General features: G+C 39.2%; 1 protein-coding gene across 2 annotated transcripts in view; it reads right to left on the reverse strand.

The window, feature by feature from the left end:
- L3MBTL4 (L3MBTL histone methyl-lysine binding protein 4) overlaps positions 1-20,736 on the reverse strand; it is a 461,506-nt gene that overhangs the window by 209,671 nt on the left and 231,099 nt on the right. For both annotated transcript variants that reach the window (XM_017543913.2, XM_037744036.1), the window contains one exon: positions 17,292-17,406. In XM_017543913.2, the coding sequence (XP_017399402.1) occupies positions 17,292-17,406 (115 nt within the window). The remainder of the gene's footprint in view (positions 1-17,291; positions 17,407-20,736) is intronic.

Raw genomic sequence — 20,736 nt, forward strand, 5'->3', positions numbered from 1 at the left:
AGGATGATAACTTGTACACTCTTTAGCCCTAGGCTTGCTCTTATTCATATGAAGGATGATAACAGACAGGTCAAAAGCTATAAGCATATCAAGGTATCTTATGAATTGGTTTTGAGCAACAGACTTTGAACTGCTTTTCTCCACTTTTACTAAAAGAGAAATTTAGTACATTCTAGTTTCATTGACAGTGTCACATACAATTTTCTGACTTTAAAAACCAAATTTCTATAATTGCTGATAAAAATGTCATATGTTCTTATAACCAAACATGTATAAATACGAAAGTTACCTATAAGAATGAAACATGCTCCCAGTGGAGTGGCTATACCATTTTTTCAGTAATCTGAAAAGTACATCTAAAGCGGTAACTATGGTGTCCATAATCCCATAATCCCATAACAGGGCCACATTAACAATTCTCATACCACTAAGCTTCTGGGCATTCTGTTTTTTTTTTTTTTTTTTGACACAGAGTCTCACCCTGTCGCCAGGTTGGAGTGCAGTGGAACAATCTCAGCTCACTGTAACCTCCACTTCCAGGTTCAAGTGATTCTCCTGCCTCAGCCTCCGCTGGGACTACAGGCACACGCCACCATGCCCAGCTAATTTTTGCGTTTTTAGTAGAGACAGAGTTTCACCATGTTGGCCAGGGTGGTCTCGATCTCTTGACCTTGTGATCCGCCCACCTTGGCCTCCCAAAGTGCTGGGATTACAGGCGTGAGCCACTGCTTTTGGGCATTCTTAACAGAAAATGTTATGAGTTGTTTGAGAATACACACGAGTGCACACACACACAATTACACAATGTATAATTCTAATTACATTTCTCTCCATGGCTTCTGCTTGAAATCTAACTCTACAATTAATGACATTCCATTATTGAATTTCAGTTGAATAGACCTGGCAGAATTGCCAAGTTTCTAAATAGAAGGAAAATCCTCCACCTGATGCCTGTAACACATGCTTCAATAATGTAAAAGGAGCAAATTGCCTTCCCTCCAACCCCCCTGTACTAGTTTATTCAATGGTGACTTTGAATTTGTCTACACTGTAGAACTGAGAGAGAACAAGCCCTCACTGAGTATAAGGGTTAGTGCTGCCCTCAGGGAGCTCCTTGCAAGGAGATGTGAGAGACCAGACCTCCTACCTGCTGCCTGGCCAAATCAGCAAGTTGCAATGCTCGTTTGCACTATGGGTATAAAGACATTCCATTCAGAGAAGGAGAGAAAGTTCCTATGGTACAGTCTAACCACTCAAATTCTAACTTTCCCACGCCTGAGTGAGCGCCTCAGTGCCAGGGACCACATGAAGTGCCATCCCAGTACAGGCTACAGAAGCACCAGGCTCCATGAGGTCAGAGGCCACAGACATAGCAGAACCAGAGGAGCCTGGGAGTCTACTAGAAGAGAGATCCCCTTACTGGCATACAGAACTGGAAGAGACTTACAGATCGCAGCTTCCAGGTCCCACAAAATCAGAATCCCTGTGGCAAGCCTTTGAATCATTTCTGTGTTCCCCATTCAAGTTGCGAACCACTGACCTGGTCTGCCCACTTATATTTGTAATAACAAAATAAAGGTTTAGATGGTCACATAATTTGTGCCAGCTCAGGAGTCACATTATGGTATTTAAGATAAGAGCTCAAGGTGTCTGACTTGCAGATATGTACTTCTTTACTCTGCTATGCTGCACAATAAGCAACTGCTACAATGAATTTTTTAAATTTATATATATTTTTTGAGACAAAGTTTTCGCTCTTGTTACCCAGGCTGAAGTGCAGTGGCATGATCTTGACTCACCGCAACCTCTGCTTCCTGGGTTCAGTCAATTCTCCTGCCTCAGCCTCTAGAGTAGCTGGGATTTACAGGTATGCGCCAACATGCCTGGCTAATTTTTTTGTATTTTTAGTAGAGACGGGGTTTCACTATGTTGGCCAGGCTGGTCTCAAACTCCTGACCTCAGGTGATTCACCCGCCTCGGCCTCCCAAGTGCTGGGATTACAAGTATGAGCCACTGCGCCCAGCCTAATTTTAAAATATTTAATTGACAAGGACAATATATATTCAAGATGTGTGACATGGTGATTTGATAAACATATACATTGTATGATAGTTACTACAATCAAATTAAGACATCACCACTCATGCTGTACATAATACTCCTGTAACTTGTTCATTTTGTAGCTGAAAGTTTGTACATTTGGCCAACATTTCTCCATTTCCTTCACCCCTCAGCACCTGGTAACCATCATTCTATTCTCCACTTCTATCAGTTAAACATTTTTAGATTTCATATAGTAGGATCATGCAGTATTTGTCTTTCTGTGCCTGGCTTATTTTACTTAGCATAATACACTCCAGTTTATCCATGATATTGCAAATGACAGGATCTCTTTTTTTTTATGGATGAATAATATTCCACTCTATGTACAATACCATATTTTCTTTATCCATTCATCCATTGATGGACACTTAGGAAACTTCCCTATCTTGGCTATTGTGAATAATGCTGCAATGAACACAGGGGTACAGGTATCTCTTGGAGACACTTATTTCACTTCATTTGGATACATACTCAAAAGAGGGATTGCTGGATAACATGGTAATTCTATTTTTAACTTTTAAAGGAGCCTCCACATTGTTTTCCATAATGGCTGTACCAATTTATATTCCCATTAACAGTCTGCAAGGGTTCTCTCTTTTCTCCGCATCCTGGCCATTATTCCTTATCTTTTGTATTTTTGATAATGATCATCCTAACAGGTGTTAGGTGATATCTCACTGAAGCTTTGATTTGCATTTCTCTGACGATTAGTGATGTTGAGCACCTTTTCATATAGCTATGGCCCTCCTGTCCATCTGGATGACTTCTTCAGAAAAAAAAAATGTCTACTCAGGTCCTCTGATCATTTTTAATTATTTAATCAGTTTTTTTTTTGGCTATGCATTAGATGAATTCCTTACATATATGTGGATATTAACCCTTTATCCAATGTTTGTATCTATTTTCTCCATTCCATAGATTGTTTCTTCATTCTATTGACTGTTTCCTTTGTCGTGTAGAAGCTTTGTAGTTTGATATAGTCTTGTTTATTTTTGCTTTTGTTGTCATATTTAAAAACTATATCACAACCAACGTCTTGATAGAGCTTTTCCCTATGCTCTCTTCTAGGAGTTCTATGAGTTCAGATCTTACATTTAAGTCTTTAATCCATTTCAAGTTAATTTTTGTATATATATAAGACAAGGGTCCAATTTCATTCTTTGCATGTGGATATCTAGTTTTCCCAGAACCACTTATTAAAGAGATTTCCTTTCCCTATTTATATTCTTGGTGTCTTTGTCAAAGATTAGTTGACCATATACATGGGTTTATTTCTGGGCTGTCTTCTGTTTCATTTGTTTGTGTCTCTTTTTATGCTACTAACATACTATTGTGATTACTCTAGCTTTGTACTATAGTTTGAAATCAGGGAATGTAATGTCTCCAGCTTTGTTCTTCTTTCTTAAAACTGCTCGAGCTACTTGGGGTCTTTTATAGCTCCATGAGATAGCTTTTTCTATTTCTGTGAAAAATGCTATTGGAATTTTGATAGAGATTGCACTGAGTCTGTAAAATGTTTTGAGTAGCATGAATTTTAACATTAAGTCTTTCAGTCCATGAATATGGGATATCTTTCCATTTATTTTTGTCTTCTACAATTTCTTTCAATGTCTTATAGTTTTCAGCCTGCAAATATTTTACCTCCTTGGTTAAATTTATTCCTAAGCACTTTATATTTTTTGATGCTATCGTAAATGGAATTAGGATAGCTCACTGTTGGTATATAGAAACCCAACTGACTTTTGTGTATTTATTTTGTATCCTGCAACTTCACAGAATTCATTTATTAACTCTGAGAGTTTCTTTGTAGAATCGTTAGTGTCTTTGATATGGTTTGGCTCTGTGTCCCCCCTAAATCTCATCTGAAATTGCAACCCCCATGTGTCAAGGGAGGGAGGTGATTGGATCAGGGAGTGGCTTCCCATATGCTGTTCTCATGATAGTAAGTGAGTTCTCAGGAGAACTGGTGGTTTTATAAATGGCAGTTTTCCCTGTGCTTTCACTCTTCTCTCTGCTGCCACCTTGTGAAGAAGGTGGTGGCTTCCCCTTCTGCCATGATTATAAGTTTCCTGAGGCCTCCCCAGCCATGCAGAACTGTGAGTCAATTAAACCTCTTTCGTTTATAAATTGCCCAGTCTCAGAGAAGTTCTTTATAGCAGTGTGAGATCAGACTAATATAGTTTTCTATATACACAAAAGATAATATCAGCAAACAGACAACGTAACTTGTTTCTTTCCAATGTGAATTCCTTTTATTTCTTTTTCTTCTCTAATTGCTGTGGCTTAGACTTTCAATACCATGTTGAATAGATGTGAGCTAAAGTAGGCACCCTTATCTTGTTTCTGATTTTCTATCTGGATGATCTATCCATTGTTGAGACTGGGGTACTGAAGTCCAATACTATTAGTATATAGCTGTCTATTTCTCTAGTCATGTCTAATAATATTTGCTTTACATAATAATCAGATTTTAAATATATTTATACACAAAGCTTTCTTATTTCAACTATTCCTAGCTTTCAAAGAGGGCAAGGGTGGTCATGCACATCAAGACAGTCAAATATCTGAAATGAATAGAATGGAGTTCCACCATGTGTACAAATATACATGAGAAAGGGGGAAAGAAAGGTATTCTAGTAGCTACAAGTATGGGTGATCCTACCACAGTACTCAAGAATGGATTCTGGACACAAGCATGGGACAGGTGTCAGAGACTACTACTCTTCTCCTCAGTCTCAATCTGTTCCTGCAATGTGAGCAGTTTTCTGAATGTGCAAACAACCTGGTATTTAAAAATGCAGAGTGATTATCATAAAGCATGACCCTCAATTCACACCAGTGACTTCAACTAATGCACAACGACGCCAACTGTACAGTTCATGATGGAGGATACTTTTCAGTAACTGTGATTAAACATGATTTTTGGATTTTTTGCATTACTCACTGAATTTAGACCCTAACCATAGAATAAAATGTGACTCCGTTGTATTAAAGAATTTTCCCTGGCTGCCTGGCATTATATAAAATTTGGCCAGAGGGATTACATAAAAGATTCCTCTCTTTTTCTAATGACTTCCATTACAAAATAGGTCCATTGACATGAAAAGAAAAATGATGACTTCAAAGTCAATTATGGAAAATGTTCTTGTCAATCTAAAAAACATAAACTGCTCATTAAAGTATAAAGACTTCCATAACCATATTTCTTTTACTCTGCTTTACAATTCCTTGGAACAATAAAAGCTTTTAATGTTCAAGAAAAGAGTCAAGTAAAATAGCAACAAGGAGAATGTGGGTTATTCAAAAAGAATAATGCCTTGGAGAAGGGGGTTGGTAATGCAGGAAAAAAAAGGGGCGTATGCGGTCAGCAGCTGTAACCTCCCCTACATGGCTTTGAGCTCATTGGTGATTACAGAAATAAAACTACATATAGAAAATTATTTATGAAGAACTTAGTGCAAGTTAAGAGTATTCTAAAGAATGCTATAGAGTGAGTGAGATGTAACAGAAGACTGAACTGCCAGAAATCTAGAAGGTCGCTTAAAATATAGTACAGCAAGGCTACTGGATGCTCAAAGTAGATCTGACTTTGCATCTGCAACACCTAGGATGCGAAGCTCCTAAATGTACAATTTTGTGAGTGGGTCATGGAGGAAAAGATCTATGGTTCTGAGGGCTGGATGGACAGGTGCACAGAGCTGTTAGCCCAAAGACTTGGGTAAAGTATTCTCCCATCCCCTCTAATTCTGGTAAACTTATGTGTTGAAGTGAAACTTACTGCTTCGCTAAGGAAAACAAATTCCAATTTTTACTTTCTGGTTTGAAATGAATACCAAAGCATAAATGAAAAGTAACACAAAAGCCAAAGGCTCTTAGTTCTTAAATATGCTGAAAAATTTTCAGTTCTCTAAGTCTGTCATTTAGTGCTCATTGAATTTTAGGTTTGTATACATTTTCAACTTCTTGATTCTTGGTTGCTTAGCATGCAGAGTGAAATGAAAAACATCATCATCTTTATACAGCTTTCTTTCAGAATGCAAATATATAATGTTTCTTTTACATTAAAAAATACTTGATTCTATGTTCATTCCTAGGAGTCATTTAAGGATACCTCTACTTGTGAAATAAAACTATGACGTATTTTAAGTCTTTCTAATACCATAAAAGACAAAAAAAGATTTTCCAAGATGCTGATACCACTAAGCTTGTCCTGAAAGCAACACATAGAGCTGCCCTTGCTCACTTTCCATTCTCTGTGACCCCCGATTTTGAAAGAAGATATTGCTATAAATAAGAAAAAGCATCTTTAAGAGGAGAAATTTTAATCTCTTAACACTAAATACTAGTGCATGCAGTAGCCAAAAGAGCCAGACATTGACTTCTCTGTGAATCTCTTCACTACGGCACTACCACACCATGCGTGTTCACAGGACTTTCTCTCTTCCTGGTGCCTTTATCATCATGGTCACCAGTGTAGAACTACGTCCCACAGGACTTTGCAAATCCTAGCACAGCGGTTAGCACATTAGAGATACCAAACAAATCTCTATTCAATTACCACAACAACACTGAGATGATAAAACCCTTCCTCATGTAATATTTTCAGGCAGTCACTTGATTGCTCAACTGCTCAAGAGTTTCATTAACCAGGTATTGTAGGGTGATGCAGATATACATATAGGTAACAACTGCATCCAGTTCCCTTCCCTGCCACGAAGGCATTATTGTCTTCTGAAAAGGTGAAAACTCGCGAGAAAAATCCTGAAAGGTCTGTGTGCAAACTCAGGATCTCCACTCAACATCCATATGCCGACTTGCATAAATCTGTAGCCAGATATAAGGCATAAATTGGGATAGGGTACGAATTTGCGTAGACTTACTGTCAAACCACTGAGTTGTTTCATCAGTTTTAGAAGTGACTGGCTATTATACCTGTTTTAAAGGTCTGTAAATTTGCACAGAGCTGTGCCTTGTTTAATAGAGTCTACGAAGGTCTGTGTGTGTGATGACAAAGACCGCTGTGTCACATTGTATCTCAACTGTGAACAAAGTCATCAAGCTAGAATGAGAAAATAATCTGCAGAATTGTTCTGAGCTAGCACTAGGCATCCAAAGACTACGTTTTAGAACCAAGTAAATGGATTCTGCCCTCACACCTCCAGAAGGTAGAGACACAGGATAAGCACTTCAACGAGGAACATTTAAAACTGACAATATCATTATGACTGTAAGTACATTTTGAAATGTATTATTTTTTCTTGATAAGTCTATCATGGAGATCTGCAATTAGGGACTTTGAAAATAGCTACCTTTTTTTTTAAACACAATATGCTATAATTGTCTATTAAGTCAATGAGTACTTAGGGACTCTTAAAACCGCTGATTACTTGCTTGCTGTAATTTGGAAGAACAAGTACTAAAGATTCCTTGTGAAATTCTCTTTAAAATAGAATGAAATTGAAAATGTGCTATTACCTGGATAAGCTAACAATATTTTTTCCTCAGAATGACATCCATCCATCATCATATTAATTGCTCGACATCTGGTCAAAAAATTGCATTAACTTTTATTTTATAATCTAAGTGAATTTCCATCTCTGAATAACATTTTCTAATCCCACAGAGTTTCAATGCTCATAAAGGATGGCATTATTAATCATTCATTGCTTAGTGTAGATTAAGAATTTTATCTCACTTATCAGGATAAACAATGTACCCACCATATGGTGTATTTACAAGTCAGTCTGTTGTATTTATACATGTGCAATATAATAAATGAAATTGGATAAAAATGAACTACACTTTTTATCAAGTTATGTTCTATTATGCTCGTTTATGTTTAACTGTTAAATAAATTAGCAATGTTCTCAAGGCCATTAATATAAATTATAAAGGTTACATATATTATATTGTAGTTTGTATTATTACTCTATTAATAAACACTTTAACTTCATAATGATGGATAATTTAATTTACTTTGTAATCAAGCATTATAATTACTCCTAAATACAAATCAAACAGAAGTTAAAGATAGAATAATGACACAATTATTTAGACATGGAAGCCAGCTAAGAAATCTCATTTTTCTGCCTATCAACTTCCTATTTATAAAGGTTTCCTTTGTCATTTAGGGAGGGTTATTCTGGCCTGTGTCTCTCCTACTAGGCCTGACTAGGCCAATTCCAGAGTGGCTACTCAAGAACTCACTCACTTCATGAAGGTCACAGGCGAGAGCCCAAGGTGGCATCTAGAGATGCAAGTTGATTTTGCATTAAGTGATTAACCAACACATCACAGAGATAAGAACATATTGATAAATGTTTTCTGGAAGTCAGACCATGAAAAACACTAAGAGATACAACATTCACTGTCTTTCCGTTCATAAAGCTTACAGTTTCATGAGAACTAAAGACAACTGTGATGATTACATATTGTTATATGCACTGTGGAGAAAAGGAAGTGGTGAAAAGAAAAATAATAGTGGGCCTGGCGTGGTGGCTCATGCCTGTAATCCCGGCACTTTGGGAGGCCGAGGCAGGTGGATCACAAGGTCAGGAGTTCAAGACCAGCCTGGCCAATATGGAGAAACCCTATCTCTACTAAAAACACACAAAAAGATTAGCTGGGTGAGGTGGTGCATGCTGTAATCCCGCTACTCGGGAGTCTGAGGTAGGAGAATTTCTTGAACCTGGGAGGTGAAGGTTGCAGTGAGCCAAGATTGTGTCATTGCACTCCAGCCTGGGTGACAGAGTGAGACTCTGTCTCAAAAAAGAAAAAAAAAAGAAAGAAAAATAATAGTGGTTGCTGTTCTTTACATAATATGGCCCATGGAGGCCTAAGAAGGGATCAATCAAGATGTATTATAAAAGGTGAGAAAGAGCCGCACGTTAGAAGAGCAGATAGACCATTCTGAACAGAGAAGACAAAGGCCTTAAGGTGGAAAGAGTTTATGTTCACTAATTGAAAGAAAGGAGTAAGTGTAGCGAACAAGAGGCTAAGAGAAGACAAGGAGGCGAGAGGTGTGCACGTACACACTCCTTCTCTCTTCTCACGTGTCCCCCTCTGTTTTCGTTTACCCCTTCTTTATGCTGGCCTTGGAGTGGGCATCTATTTATAAATAGGAGGCCTCAAAACAAGGCTGGAGCAATACTAAGGGGCAGCTGCACATCTCTAGAAAGAGATCCCACATGGCTACTTCCACATGGCAGAAGGTCAGTGGCCAAGTTAATGAGCCCAGGGCTGTACTTCCATTTTGGCACAGCCTATGTGGTACATGGAGGGAACCCAGAAGTTCTTACATGCCTCAGTAAGGAGGCATAGGGTCTCTAAAAGGGCTGGTAGGTGAGCAGAAGTCTGTAGACTAGAGCAAACAGCTAGGATCACACTCCTTGGAGGAAGGATCTTGAGCAAGGCCCAGCAGAAATGTCTCTTTACGAAAAGGTACGGCTCTATCTTCTCCCTGGGAAGAGTGCGCCCTGTGAGCTGCTCATGATCAGGAATGATATGAAGTCACTGCAGGTGCTCCAGGTATGAGGCTATGCTGCAATGTCATCTATTTTTGGGCTTTGCTGCCCTCTTCCCCTCATGCTTCATGCAGCATTGCTGATGCTGCAAAGCAGAGGATGCTGTCCCTTGCTGGAAACCCAAACTCAGCACTTCCATAGGCCTGGACCAAGGTTGGGACCTCTCACTGGCTGGGTTACCCACTTTCCTGCCCAGACAGGGGATAACCAGAGGGAGACTCATCTGATTAGAAAAGTACATATTGCAGGATTTAGGCAAGTAAGGATGCTTTCTGACCAGGGCCAGAAACTCCACTCTGTCTCTAACAAGTTGTGTGAATTATTTAATTTCTTGGCCTCTGGATGAGAGGTTTGGATCATAAGCTCCTAGGATTCCATCAGTTTTATATTCCACACCCCTATCTTTGATGACCAGGATAAGAGAAGATGAATCAAAACATCTTTCCTGCATCTATTTAGTTTTATACCAAAGCTGGTGGAGCAGCTTTGTTCTTCTTAAGTTGGAGAGGCAAGGTGTTGCCAACCTAAACAAGAGCCCAGACTAATCTGCTGAGATGGTCCCTGCATGGGAGGCTCCAGGGAACGCCACATGGCTCTCCTTGAAGGGCCGGGCACCACCAGCCTGCTCCATATCTCACCACCCCTTGTCACAGCATGTCAGTTTTTTGTCATTTCATAGCAAACACTTTATATGTATCCTGGTGAGAAAAGTCTATTAGTTACTAAGTGGTGCATCCAAATCTGCATTTAATTAAAAAGTGAATATTTTTTCTCAGGCTATATCTACCTTATTGGAAGCACTGGGACCTGTCACGTTTTTATTTTGTCATTTTTTTCCTACTTGAAAACATTTGCAAAGCATTTCTATGTAATCAAATATTTTATTCTGCATTGTTTAGCTCTGATTTCTGAAACAATGTTTAAAACAAGGGCTGAAGGGACAGGGAGGGTGAAGTAAGTACAGCTATTCCCATCCACAGCGTGGAGAGGCATGCAGTCCTGGGGGGTTGCCCTGCTGGTGGACATTCCATCCTGGACCCTTCATCAAGTGTTTCCCGACATGCACTTAGCACCTGCAAGAGCTGCAAGTGTTCCATGGAGTGAGGAACAAGGGTGAAAATACAAGAACCCCACCCTAGGGGATCTTCTGGTCTAAAAGATGAGCTGGCGTGACTTACTTAGTGACTATCTTTTGCGTTGCAAATCAGCACTGTTCAGAGGTGTTCCGGACAGGCAGAGGGAGAGCCAACAGCAGCAGAAGGTCCCACCACCATGGAACAAGGTGCAGGGTATGAGAACATAAACAAAGAGCATGCACTATCGGGTCAGCCTGGGAGAACCACCATTAAGAAAAATAAAAGTGGATGGGAGCTAGAGATTAGCGGGGTTACTGTTTATGGGTGGCTTGGTCAGAGGGGGCATCTCTGGGAGATGACACTCGAACAAAGCCCTGAGGACATGTGGTGGCACCAAGCTCCAAGCCAAGGGAACAGCAGCTGCAGAAGTGGAAGTGTTGCAGGTGAGCTGCAGTCCCTGTACAAGGCCAGTCCGGCAGGAGCTGAGTGAGAAGACAGAGACCGGGCTGGGGAGGGCCTCGCGTGAAGATCAGCACTTTGCAACAAATTCTGTGAGACAGGGAAACGCCACTAGGAGGTTCTGACTTAAGAAAAAATGTAACTGTGATATGACAGAAGAGAGGATAAATTACTGTGGGATGATGAGGATGAAGGGGCAATTCATTTCCCCAAGGACATCAGACCGAGTTTTGGAGACGAAGTGACGCATGCATGCAAAGGACACATGCATGCAATTCTGCTCTAGAAAGGACTGGCACTGAGCACAAGGGCACAGACCCCACCCAGCAGAAGACGAGGTGTCAGTGTAGACTATGACTAGAGGTAGGAAGAGGCTCGAAGACCATTCTGTTGCCTAAATCAGAAAAAAAAGAATGGGAAACTCTAGTGGAAGGCTCAGGGGAAGATTGGTTATGTCCGTTTGGTTTATGACTAGAAAGTTCCATAACAACTCAGTAAGGATAATTTTATTTCACTTGTGATATATTTAAAATGTATTCTCTCTCTCTCTCTTTTTTTTTTTTTAAGAAGAGCAAACAGTTCTCAGTTGAATTCTGCTTCAAGGGCCTGCTTATCTTCTGTCTGACTCAATAATTCTGAATGTTGTGAACTGTCCTAAATGTTATTCAACATCCACTCTGCAATCAGCAATCCCTTGATGGATGGTAGCATGATTATAGCAAGTAACTCGGGGAAAACCACACTAGTTGTATACATTTTAGGAAACAAAGTCAGCTCCTAATTTTCCAGATCATTGAAGCGAATCAGCAGCATGGGACACAGATGTGCCTGTGCTCCTCACCCAGTGCAGCCATTTCCTTAGGGTCCCTGTGTGCCAGGCAGCTCGGAAGCAGCCAAAGCCATGTTTAATCTTGCAGGCCTGCAAGTTCCAGAGATCAAGGAACTCATCCAAAGGCACTGAGTTGGCTGGGTGTGGTGGTTCATGCCAGCAATTCCAACAATTTGGGAGGCCAATGTGGGTGCATCACCTGAGGTCAGGAGTTCGAGACCAGCCTGGCCAACATGGTGAAACCCAGTCTCTACTAAAAATACAAAAATTAGCCAAGCATGGTGACAGGGTCTGTGATCCCAGCTACTCGGGAAGCTGAGGCGGAAGGCTGCAGTGAGCCAAGATCACACCATTGCACGCCAGCCTGAGTGACAAGAGTGAAAATCCGTCTCAAATTTTTTTTAAAAAAAGGCACAGAGTTAGTCAGAGCAGAATGGAAATGTACATCCAAGTCCTCCTAACTCTAGAGTCTACCATCTAGCTTCTCAAACTTGGTTAATTTCCAAAGCAAGAAAAACTGGACATTCCATTGTCCAAGAGAGTAGGTAATCTGTGTGTGAATAATTAATAACATGGTAAAAGAAATGAGCGCCATGTAAAGAAAGTTCATATCAAGTATGACTACGATTACAGTCTCCAAATGATGTGACTACAAAGATTGCCAAAATGCGACCCAGTTAGATGACCTGAGCAGGAATGGTTTTTAGGTTCTATTTTCGTATTTTTTAAGAACATTCAGAAAACACAAACATGATAGAAAGATTTTGACAACTCAACAGGGCTAAGTCATCAGTATTTAATTTCAATTCTAACTATAGGAAAAGCCCACCATGAGGGACTGCATGTCAAATAAAGCAGACAAATCACGTCTTCATGGATGAGGAAAGGAGAGTTTAACCAGGCAGCAGGGCACCAGGGTCAATTGCAAGTGATCATCTGTAGTTAGGAACGGCAGCTAAGAGGAAGCTGTCATTACCTGGTTATACAAATTGGACTCTTCCTAGTTGAATGGGAACATTTATTTTCATTCTCAAGAGGCTTTTCTCGGTTAACTTTTCAAGAACTTACACTGGGCCTTAGGGCTTGAATATTATGGTCTTGGTTCAAATTTACTGCACAAGCATTTCTGCTGAAGCTGAGGTTCACAGTGTGCACTCTATCTTGGCTCAATGTCTGCAATGAGATTAAATGGCACTAGAAAAATAGAAACAAATGAAAGGGACTATTACTTGTTTAGAAAGACCTAAAATTGTAATAAGTTCTAATAAAATGTGTAGGGAAGACCAACAAGTTCTAGTGTTGCCTACACTCGTGCCGTTTTCATCGCCAGAGAGGCTGCCACTAACTAGCGCAGGCCCAGGGTGCTCTTCTGAGCCCAGCTCAACACTGTTCTGAGATTTCTTCCTGGACTCACCCACTGCATTCTGCTCACTCTGGAAAACAACAGTGGCAATCTAGATTTCCATAGGCAGCTGTGTGATTTTATTCTACTTCACACATTTGTAAACCACAGCCCCTTCCGACATAAATTAGAAGCTCACTGAAAAAAATACATATAATGCTTACATATAATATATATATATATATAAAATCTCTCCAAGAAAGCTGAGAGAATATATGTGTGTGTATACATATATGTGTGCCTATATATATTATCTTCAGATAAATATACAGACACACATTTTTCTTCCTTTGTTTCCAAGGTTTTTATTACAATAACAACTACTAATATGTAGGAAAATAAGAAAAATATTCATAAAGAAAAACAGATAAGAGTAATAGATTTAAAAACTGTCTACCTCATATTTTCTCTTTTTTCATATAGTATCACTGGTAGACAACCTACTGTGATATCTTTCATAAAAATCCACTAAAAGGTAAATCAATAAATAAAGTTCAAGTCAGATTCCAACTCTATAAAATATAGATTACATGATCTCTAAGATTTTTTTCCCAAGTTCTCAACTTTTAGTAGTTTTTGCAGTATTTGACCAATCAAGTTATCATATATAAGTTCTTAACGCAATTATTGAGTCACACAAATACAATAAAAATAAAACAAAAGAGTTCAAAAAATTCTGAAAGTTAAAATATCTTAAAATACCTCTAAAATATCTGGAAATTAATGTTGGTCAGCTGACTTTATTTGTATGTGATAAAATACTGTGTGTGGTTGTATAGATCTACTTACAAAACTCTATTTTGATCTAATTTTCAAAGATACAGGACATTTTAGTGAGAAAAGTTTAGTGTGAATTACATGAGTAAATAAGATTAACTCATTGACTTAAATTGGCATTCAGAATAAAAGATGATTGGATGTGGTTGCTTGTACACATATCATAAATAAAATACAGGGTAAAAGTCAGGGTGTTACACGTGACTCCTCTGTAGAGCAAGTGCCCAGCAGCCTCCACGCCTCACAGGCATTTGACAACAACTGAGCGTGCGACTTTCCCGTGAAAAAAGGAAAGATATGGAGGAAAGCTATAGAAAGGTGATATGTTGTCTTCAGATTCTTAGGAGGTCAGCGTTCAAGGTGCTGTGAGTAAATGGATGATGTAAATGAAAGGTTTACAGAGAAAATGGTGGAGGATAAAGGTGGGGAGGTGAGTAATGCACAGACTGTGAAGGGCTTTGTGTGCATGCAAAGGAGTCTTAGGCTGATAGGATACTCCATGCCAAAGAAGAGTTTTAAGAACACAAAAAAAATGAGGTGAGTTTTGGGTTTGATACAGACTATTCCAGGCAAGAAGAGGGAAAAAACAATCGTATCGCCATTGAAACAATCAATGACAGGCCCTCAAATGTTTTGTTAGAGTGCCTAGAGCAATTATTTGTTTCTATTTCCCAGTTGAAAAAGAATTCAGTGATAAATAAATAACTAAGAACAGAATCGGTTTTGGAGTAGGGGTGTGTGGGGGTGGGGAGGTGTGCGTGTGTGTATTTTCACTTTCACAATAGGGGCGGGGGCGACACCTATTGAACCACATCACAAGCATGTCTTAAAGTCTAGACATTTCAAAATCAATAAAACATAAATATTTATGGTGCAGATATAAATAATTGAAACCATGATTAACCAAAAAACCTATAATAAGCTATATTAATCTTGATTAATCTAAACAAGTTGATAACAAAAAAGTCAAGCACAGCAAAAACAGAAAATCACAACCAACCAAAGGCAGCTAATTACAATTTATCTTCCCCCCCAGTTCTAAGGACTCTAATTACCTACCTGTGAGTACACAAAATACTAATCTTGTAATACAGCCAACAACACGTGGAAGTCAAACTTCTTAAGAAAAAATGAATTAAAGTATTTGGAAAACCCTAATCACATTAATTTTAGCTCAATTTCAAATCTGGAACTCTTAGTAACTCCCACTTAATAACTTACATAAGAATGAAAATCTAGAAAATGTCACATTGTTTCCCGAGAGCAGTTAATATTAATTGAGCACATACTATGGGGCAGGCAGATTTTGAATTCTATCCATTCATTTATCTCATTTAATAATTGTAAACTCATGAGGTAGAGATTAATATTATCTTTATTTTATAGATGAGGAAACTGAGGCATAGAGACATACACACTAAGCAAGCTTTAAACTGAGATTCGAAACCCACCATTCTGACTTCAGTTATCTCATTTTTAACAACTAGTATATACTGCTCTAGAATTTGCATTTTTAAGATTCATTCTAGGATCATCAGAAGAACCTGTGCAATTCACTAGCAGACCTCAGATCATATCCTGAGAAGCATCTGTAACTATGATGACACCCCAAAATAATGCAATAGCATTGAAAAGATGCACTGGGGGTCAAAGATGGATTCCAGAGAATTAAGAAAGAGAACCAGCAGGCACTTGGTGGCTGTTTATACGTATGGGTTAAGGAAGGGGCGAAGAGGAAGCAGCATCTGGAATGGCAACTTAGGAAGCAAACAGAAGCTACAGTAGAAAGTGTAAGTTTTTGGCTTGGGATGGAGTTTGGGTTTGATGCATAGACTCTGGGATGCTTCTGAGACATTCAGGTAGAAAAGCCAGGTGGGTAGAGTGACAAAGGAGCAGGCAATGGTTGGATTGGAGTGAGGAGAGCTGTCCCTGTGCCTGCAATGCTGGTCCATGCCTACCCCAGTGGAGCTCGTTCATACATGAGAAAGTTCCTGGGTGAGGGATGGATGTGCAGGGTGTATTGGGGGATTCACATAAAGTGAGAACCATCTCCCTGACATGTTGGGCTGTGAAACAAGGTAGAATGAAAAGCAAGATGGAGGAAACCACAAAGCACAGATGCTGGTACTCTTCCCTACTTGGAGTCCTCCACATGGTGCTGACCATGGTCTCCTTCATTTTACACTCTTGGGGTACTGGTCCTACATGTGCCAATACGCTGTGGGCTCCATAAGGGCCTTCATCTCTTTGATTTTGCAGTTTCTGAAGAACCTAGCACAATGTAAAACTGTTTCTCCAATTATTTAGCCAGGGATTCTTCTCATTTTTACAAGAAGTCCTTTAAGGTATAAGGTTCAAGCATCGTTAGGCTGGCTCCATGTAAGACATCCTCATTAATAGAAAAGTATTCTAGCTTCGCCTTAAGAAACCAATGGCAGGGAAAGAGAAGCAGTGAGGGAACAAAAACGAACATGAGAATGGAGAACATTTGCACTTGCATCTGGAGCTGGTTATTAGTCATGTCAGCCTAATCAGATCAGTGGACTCCTTCAGACAAAATAATAAGGTAGTTTGGTTTGCAGCTCATTAAAATTTAGAGTGGTTAATTTCGTACTTTACTTTAAGTAGCTAGAAAGTCAGAAATAATAAAGATGCAAGTAAAGTAGAGGATTTTAAGATTTTTTTACAAGTAAAAAAAATCTCAAAATTGTTGGAAGTTAAAACATTTTAATTTTCCAAAAGACTTCGTGTAGTCTATTCTATAAAATAAAATTAAGATAAGATGTTTAAAAAAATAAGATGAACTTGTTCAAAGCAACAACCAAAATTAGATGGACTTAGATGTGCTAGCTCAGCTTTCCAAACTAAAATGTAGAAAATGAAGATTCCCATGGAAAACACTATCAAAATAATTTTTTAATGATTATCACTTTTCATTAACATAACACATGTCCTTTGAGGCTAAATTGCAAATAATTGGCTTTCAGTGTAGCTGTAGTGATGATTAATTCGCCTATGTGATATTTAGCTTTCAAATGCCTATAATGGCATGAATAAGCAACACTATGGCTGGAAATCAGGCCAAGTATTTAAAGAGCAACGACAAAGAGCAAAGTACTCACCCTGCGGCACCTCCAGGGGATGTCCTGTGACATCACACCATCCGATCGGGTGGATGTCGGGGCTGTCCGCCTCCACCCAGTAGTCATACTTATGGTCCCAACCATCAAAATGAACCTGTTAAAAAGAATTTTCAACGATTAGTATTTAGTATTTCACTAGCGCTGTATTGAAATATTTGAATACAGATCTCTGAAGTTGAGATTGAAATTTTATTAATCACACCTTGCAGTTGAAATAGTATTTAAAATGTGTCATTCTACAGCCTCCTAATCCAGCCAACAAAGGCGACAGTACCAATTTTTCAAAAAAAATTAAAGAGGTTGGTAAATAAAACATTTGTCAGGGATTGATCAGAATTTGAAGAAGTAAGACCAATCTATTTTCTCAACTAAGACAAATACTGGAATGCTGTTGAGGGCACACTCTCTGTCCCGGGCAACTGTCCTAGTAAGCACTTCAAGAACCATGTCAGCATCATCAACAGTAAGAGTCACCAACTTGATATTAGTACAAGGCCTGTAATGATGGGAAATACACAGATTAGAATATAAAGAAACAATTAATTGCTAAAACCTCGCAAATGAGAGATGGGCCCCTTTGGAATAAGGAGGCAAAACAGTAGACAAAATATGCTACAGGGGTAGACAGATTTTAGTAGCTACCGTAAGAGCTATTCAAAGACCAAGCGTAAGCTATCAAGAAAAAGAAGAGGTAGGGCCCAGGTCTAGTCATCCTACCAGCATAGGCTCAAGCAAGGCTAATTATTGCAAGAATAATTTATCTTGTATCTTATCTACAAAACACACACACACATACCATGCACATATATAAGAATAATTAAATAAATCCCAATTTTGGAAACAAAAATCTAATTATTCTTTCTTAAAATACAAATAATTATTTCTTTTTAAAAAAGCTATATCCTTTCCAATGCAAAGAACCCCACTTAAGTTTTTGAAAATCATATTTGAATAAAAAGAGCAAGATGCCTAGTGCTATAATAAGCTAACCTGAAATATAAATCCGTTATGCAGAACATAAGACCAAAAAAGCAAAATTCTATATATTCAGTCCCAAATAAACTCCCAATATTTTTTCTCAAGAGTCATCTTTCTAAGCAAGTGGTTTTCCAAGTGCGATTCCCTGACTATCAGCATCACCAACCTGGAGGTTGTTCAAAACGCAAATTCTTGGGCACTACCTCAATCCTACTGAATCAGAAACTCTAAAGGTAGAGCCTAACAGTGTGTGTTAACAAGTTTTCTACATGAGTCTGCTATATGCTAAATTTGAGAACCAGAGATTACAGTAATAACTTTCAAAAGTATATTTCTACCAAACTTAGGTTTCTGATCATAACAGAGTGCCCTTTCACAGTAATAACCATAAAACTGGACATATGCAGCAACGTTTTCTGACATTGGACAACAGGCAGCACAGAAATGCAATCCCTACATAAAGGAAAACATCCCAGATGAGCCCTTAATATCAGCCTGGAGACAATTTCCTGATTGCAGCACAGAGAGGAGAAACGTAAAGAAAGCAGTTCTGCAGGCAGAGAGACACAGATTACAGATCAGAGCTGATGATGCAGCTGGAAGTTAAAGGACAAAGTGCTGGAGAAGACAGGACTACAAAAAGGGCAGGGCATGGTGGCTCACTCCTGTCATCCCAGCACTTTGGGAGGCCAAGGAAGGAGAATTGCTTGAGCCCAGGAGTTCCAGACTGGCCTGGACAACATGGTGAAGCCTCGTCTCTACAAAAAAAATACACAAATTAGCCAGGTGTGGTGGTGTGCACCTGTGGTCCCAGCTACCCAGAAGGCTAAAGTGGAAGAATCACCTCAGCCTAGGGAGGTCGAGGCTGCAGTAACCCATGATTGTGCCACAGCACTGCAACCTGGGCAACATAGTAAGATCCTGTCTCAATAAAGGGGAGACCTAAAAGCCCATGTGTGGTTATTCACAAGAACTTGATCAAGGGCTGGACTACCCATGTACCAGGTGAGACTTTCTGAAACCAAGGAGAGAGTAGCCAATATGAGGCTGAGAATGAAACAAAGATAATAGAGGTCACACGTTCCTGGGAGAGGGTAGAAACTAATGTGGAGAAACCTCAATAACACGTTGACAATTTGACTGAGATACCACCAAGTTCACACTTTTGGGAAAAGAAAGATGCCCTAGAATAAGCATTACTCATGAACTGCCCTAAAAAAAAGGATAAAATCAAGCCTCAGCAAGATGAAGAATTACCAGTAATTAACTCCCCAAAAGAACCAAATCTACTCTTTTTAAAAGAAAATAAATGTTCCCACTAGATACTGTAACATTCATTACGTATAACACACAAAAATTTATTAAACATGTGAATAAGCAGGAGACTGTGAGCCATACTCATTTTGTAAGGAAGCTGTCAACAGAAATACACCCTGAGATGACCCAAATGTTGTAATTAGCAGGCACGGACTTCAAAGTAGTTATTGAAATATGTTAAAAAACATAACAGAACATGGTCTTAATGAGTGAACAGAGAATCTCAGGAGAGAAATGGAAACTATAAAAGAGAAGCACATGGAAATTCTAGAACTCAATAGCAAAATATCTTAAATGTTGCTTGATGGCAATATTATTACTGGATGGCAATAATAGCAGATTGCAGACGGCAGAAAAACAGATGAGTGAATATAAAATAGAAAAACAGATTCATAGAAATTATATATAAAATATAAAAACAGATTTATAGAAGTTATTAATCTAAAGAACATATGATGTTCAGATGTGGTGGCTCACACCTGTAATTGCAGCACTTTGGGAGGCCAAGGTGGGCAGATCACTTGAACCAGGCAGTTGAGACCAGACTGGCCAACATGGTGAAGCCCCACCGCTACTAAAAATGCAAGAAGTAGCTGGTGTAGTAGTGTACACCTGTCATCCCAGCTACTCGGGAGGGTGAGGCACAAGGATGGCTTGAACCTGGGAGGTGGAGTTTTCAGTGAGCTGAAACTGCATCACTGTACTACAGCCTGGGCAACAGAGCAAGATTCTGTCTTAAAAAAAGAAGAAGAAGAAGAAGAAGGAGGAGGGGGGGAGGAGGAGGAGGAGGAGAACAACAGATGCAAGATTTAAATAATGAATAGAGCCTGATAACATCAGCTCATCCAACATACACATATTTAGGACATGGAGGGAATGGAGCAGGAATAGTTGTTAAATAAAACAAACATAGAAGAGATAAAGTTTAAAAAAAAATCCCTAATTTGGCCAAAAATACCAATTTGCAAGCTTAAGAATGGCAAAACCTGAGCATAACAAACACAAAGAAAATCGGTGGCTCAAGCCTGTAATCCCAGCACTTTGGGAGGCCGAGGCGGGTGGATCACGAGGTCAAGAGATCGAGACCATCCTGGTCAACATGGTGAAACCCCGTCTCTACTAAAACTAC

This window comes from Cebus imitator, unplaced genomic scaffold (assembly GCF_001604975.1).
Source record: "Cebus imitator isolate Cc_AM_T3 unplaced genomic scaffold, Cebus_imitator-1.0 Scaffold162, whole genome shotgun sequence".
NCBI classification, from domain to species: domain Eukaryota; kingdom Metazoa; phylum Chordata; class Mammalia; order Primates; family Cebidae; genus Cebus; species Cebus imitator.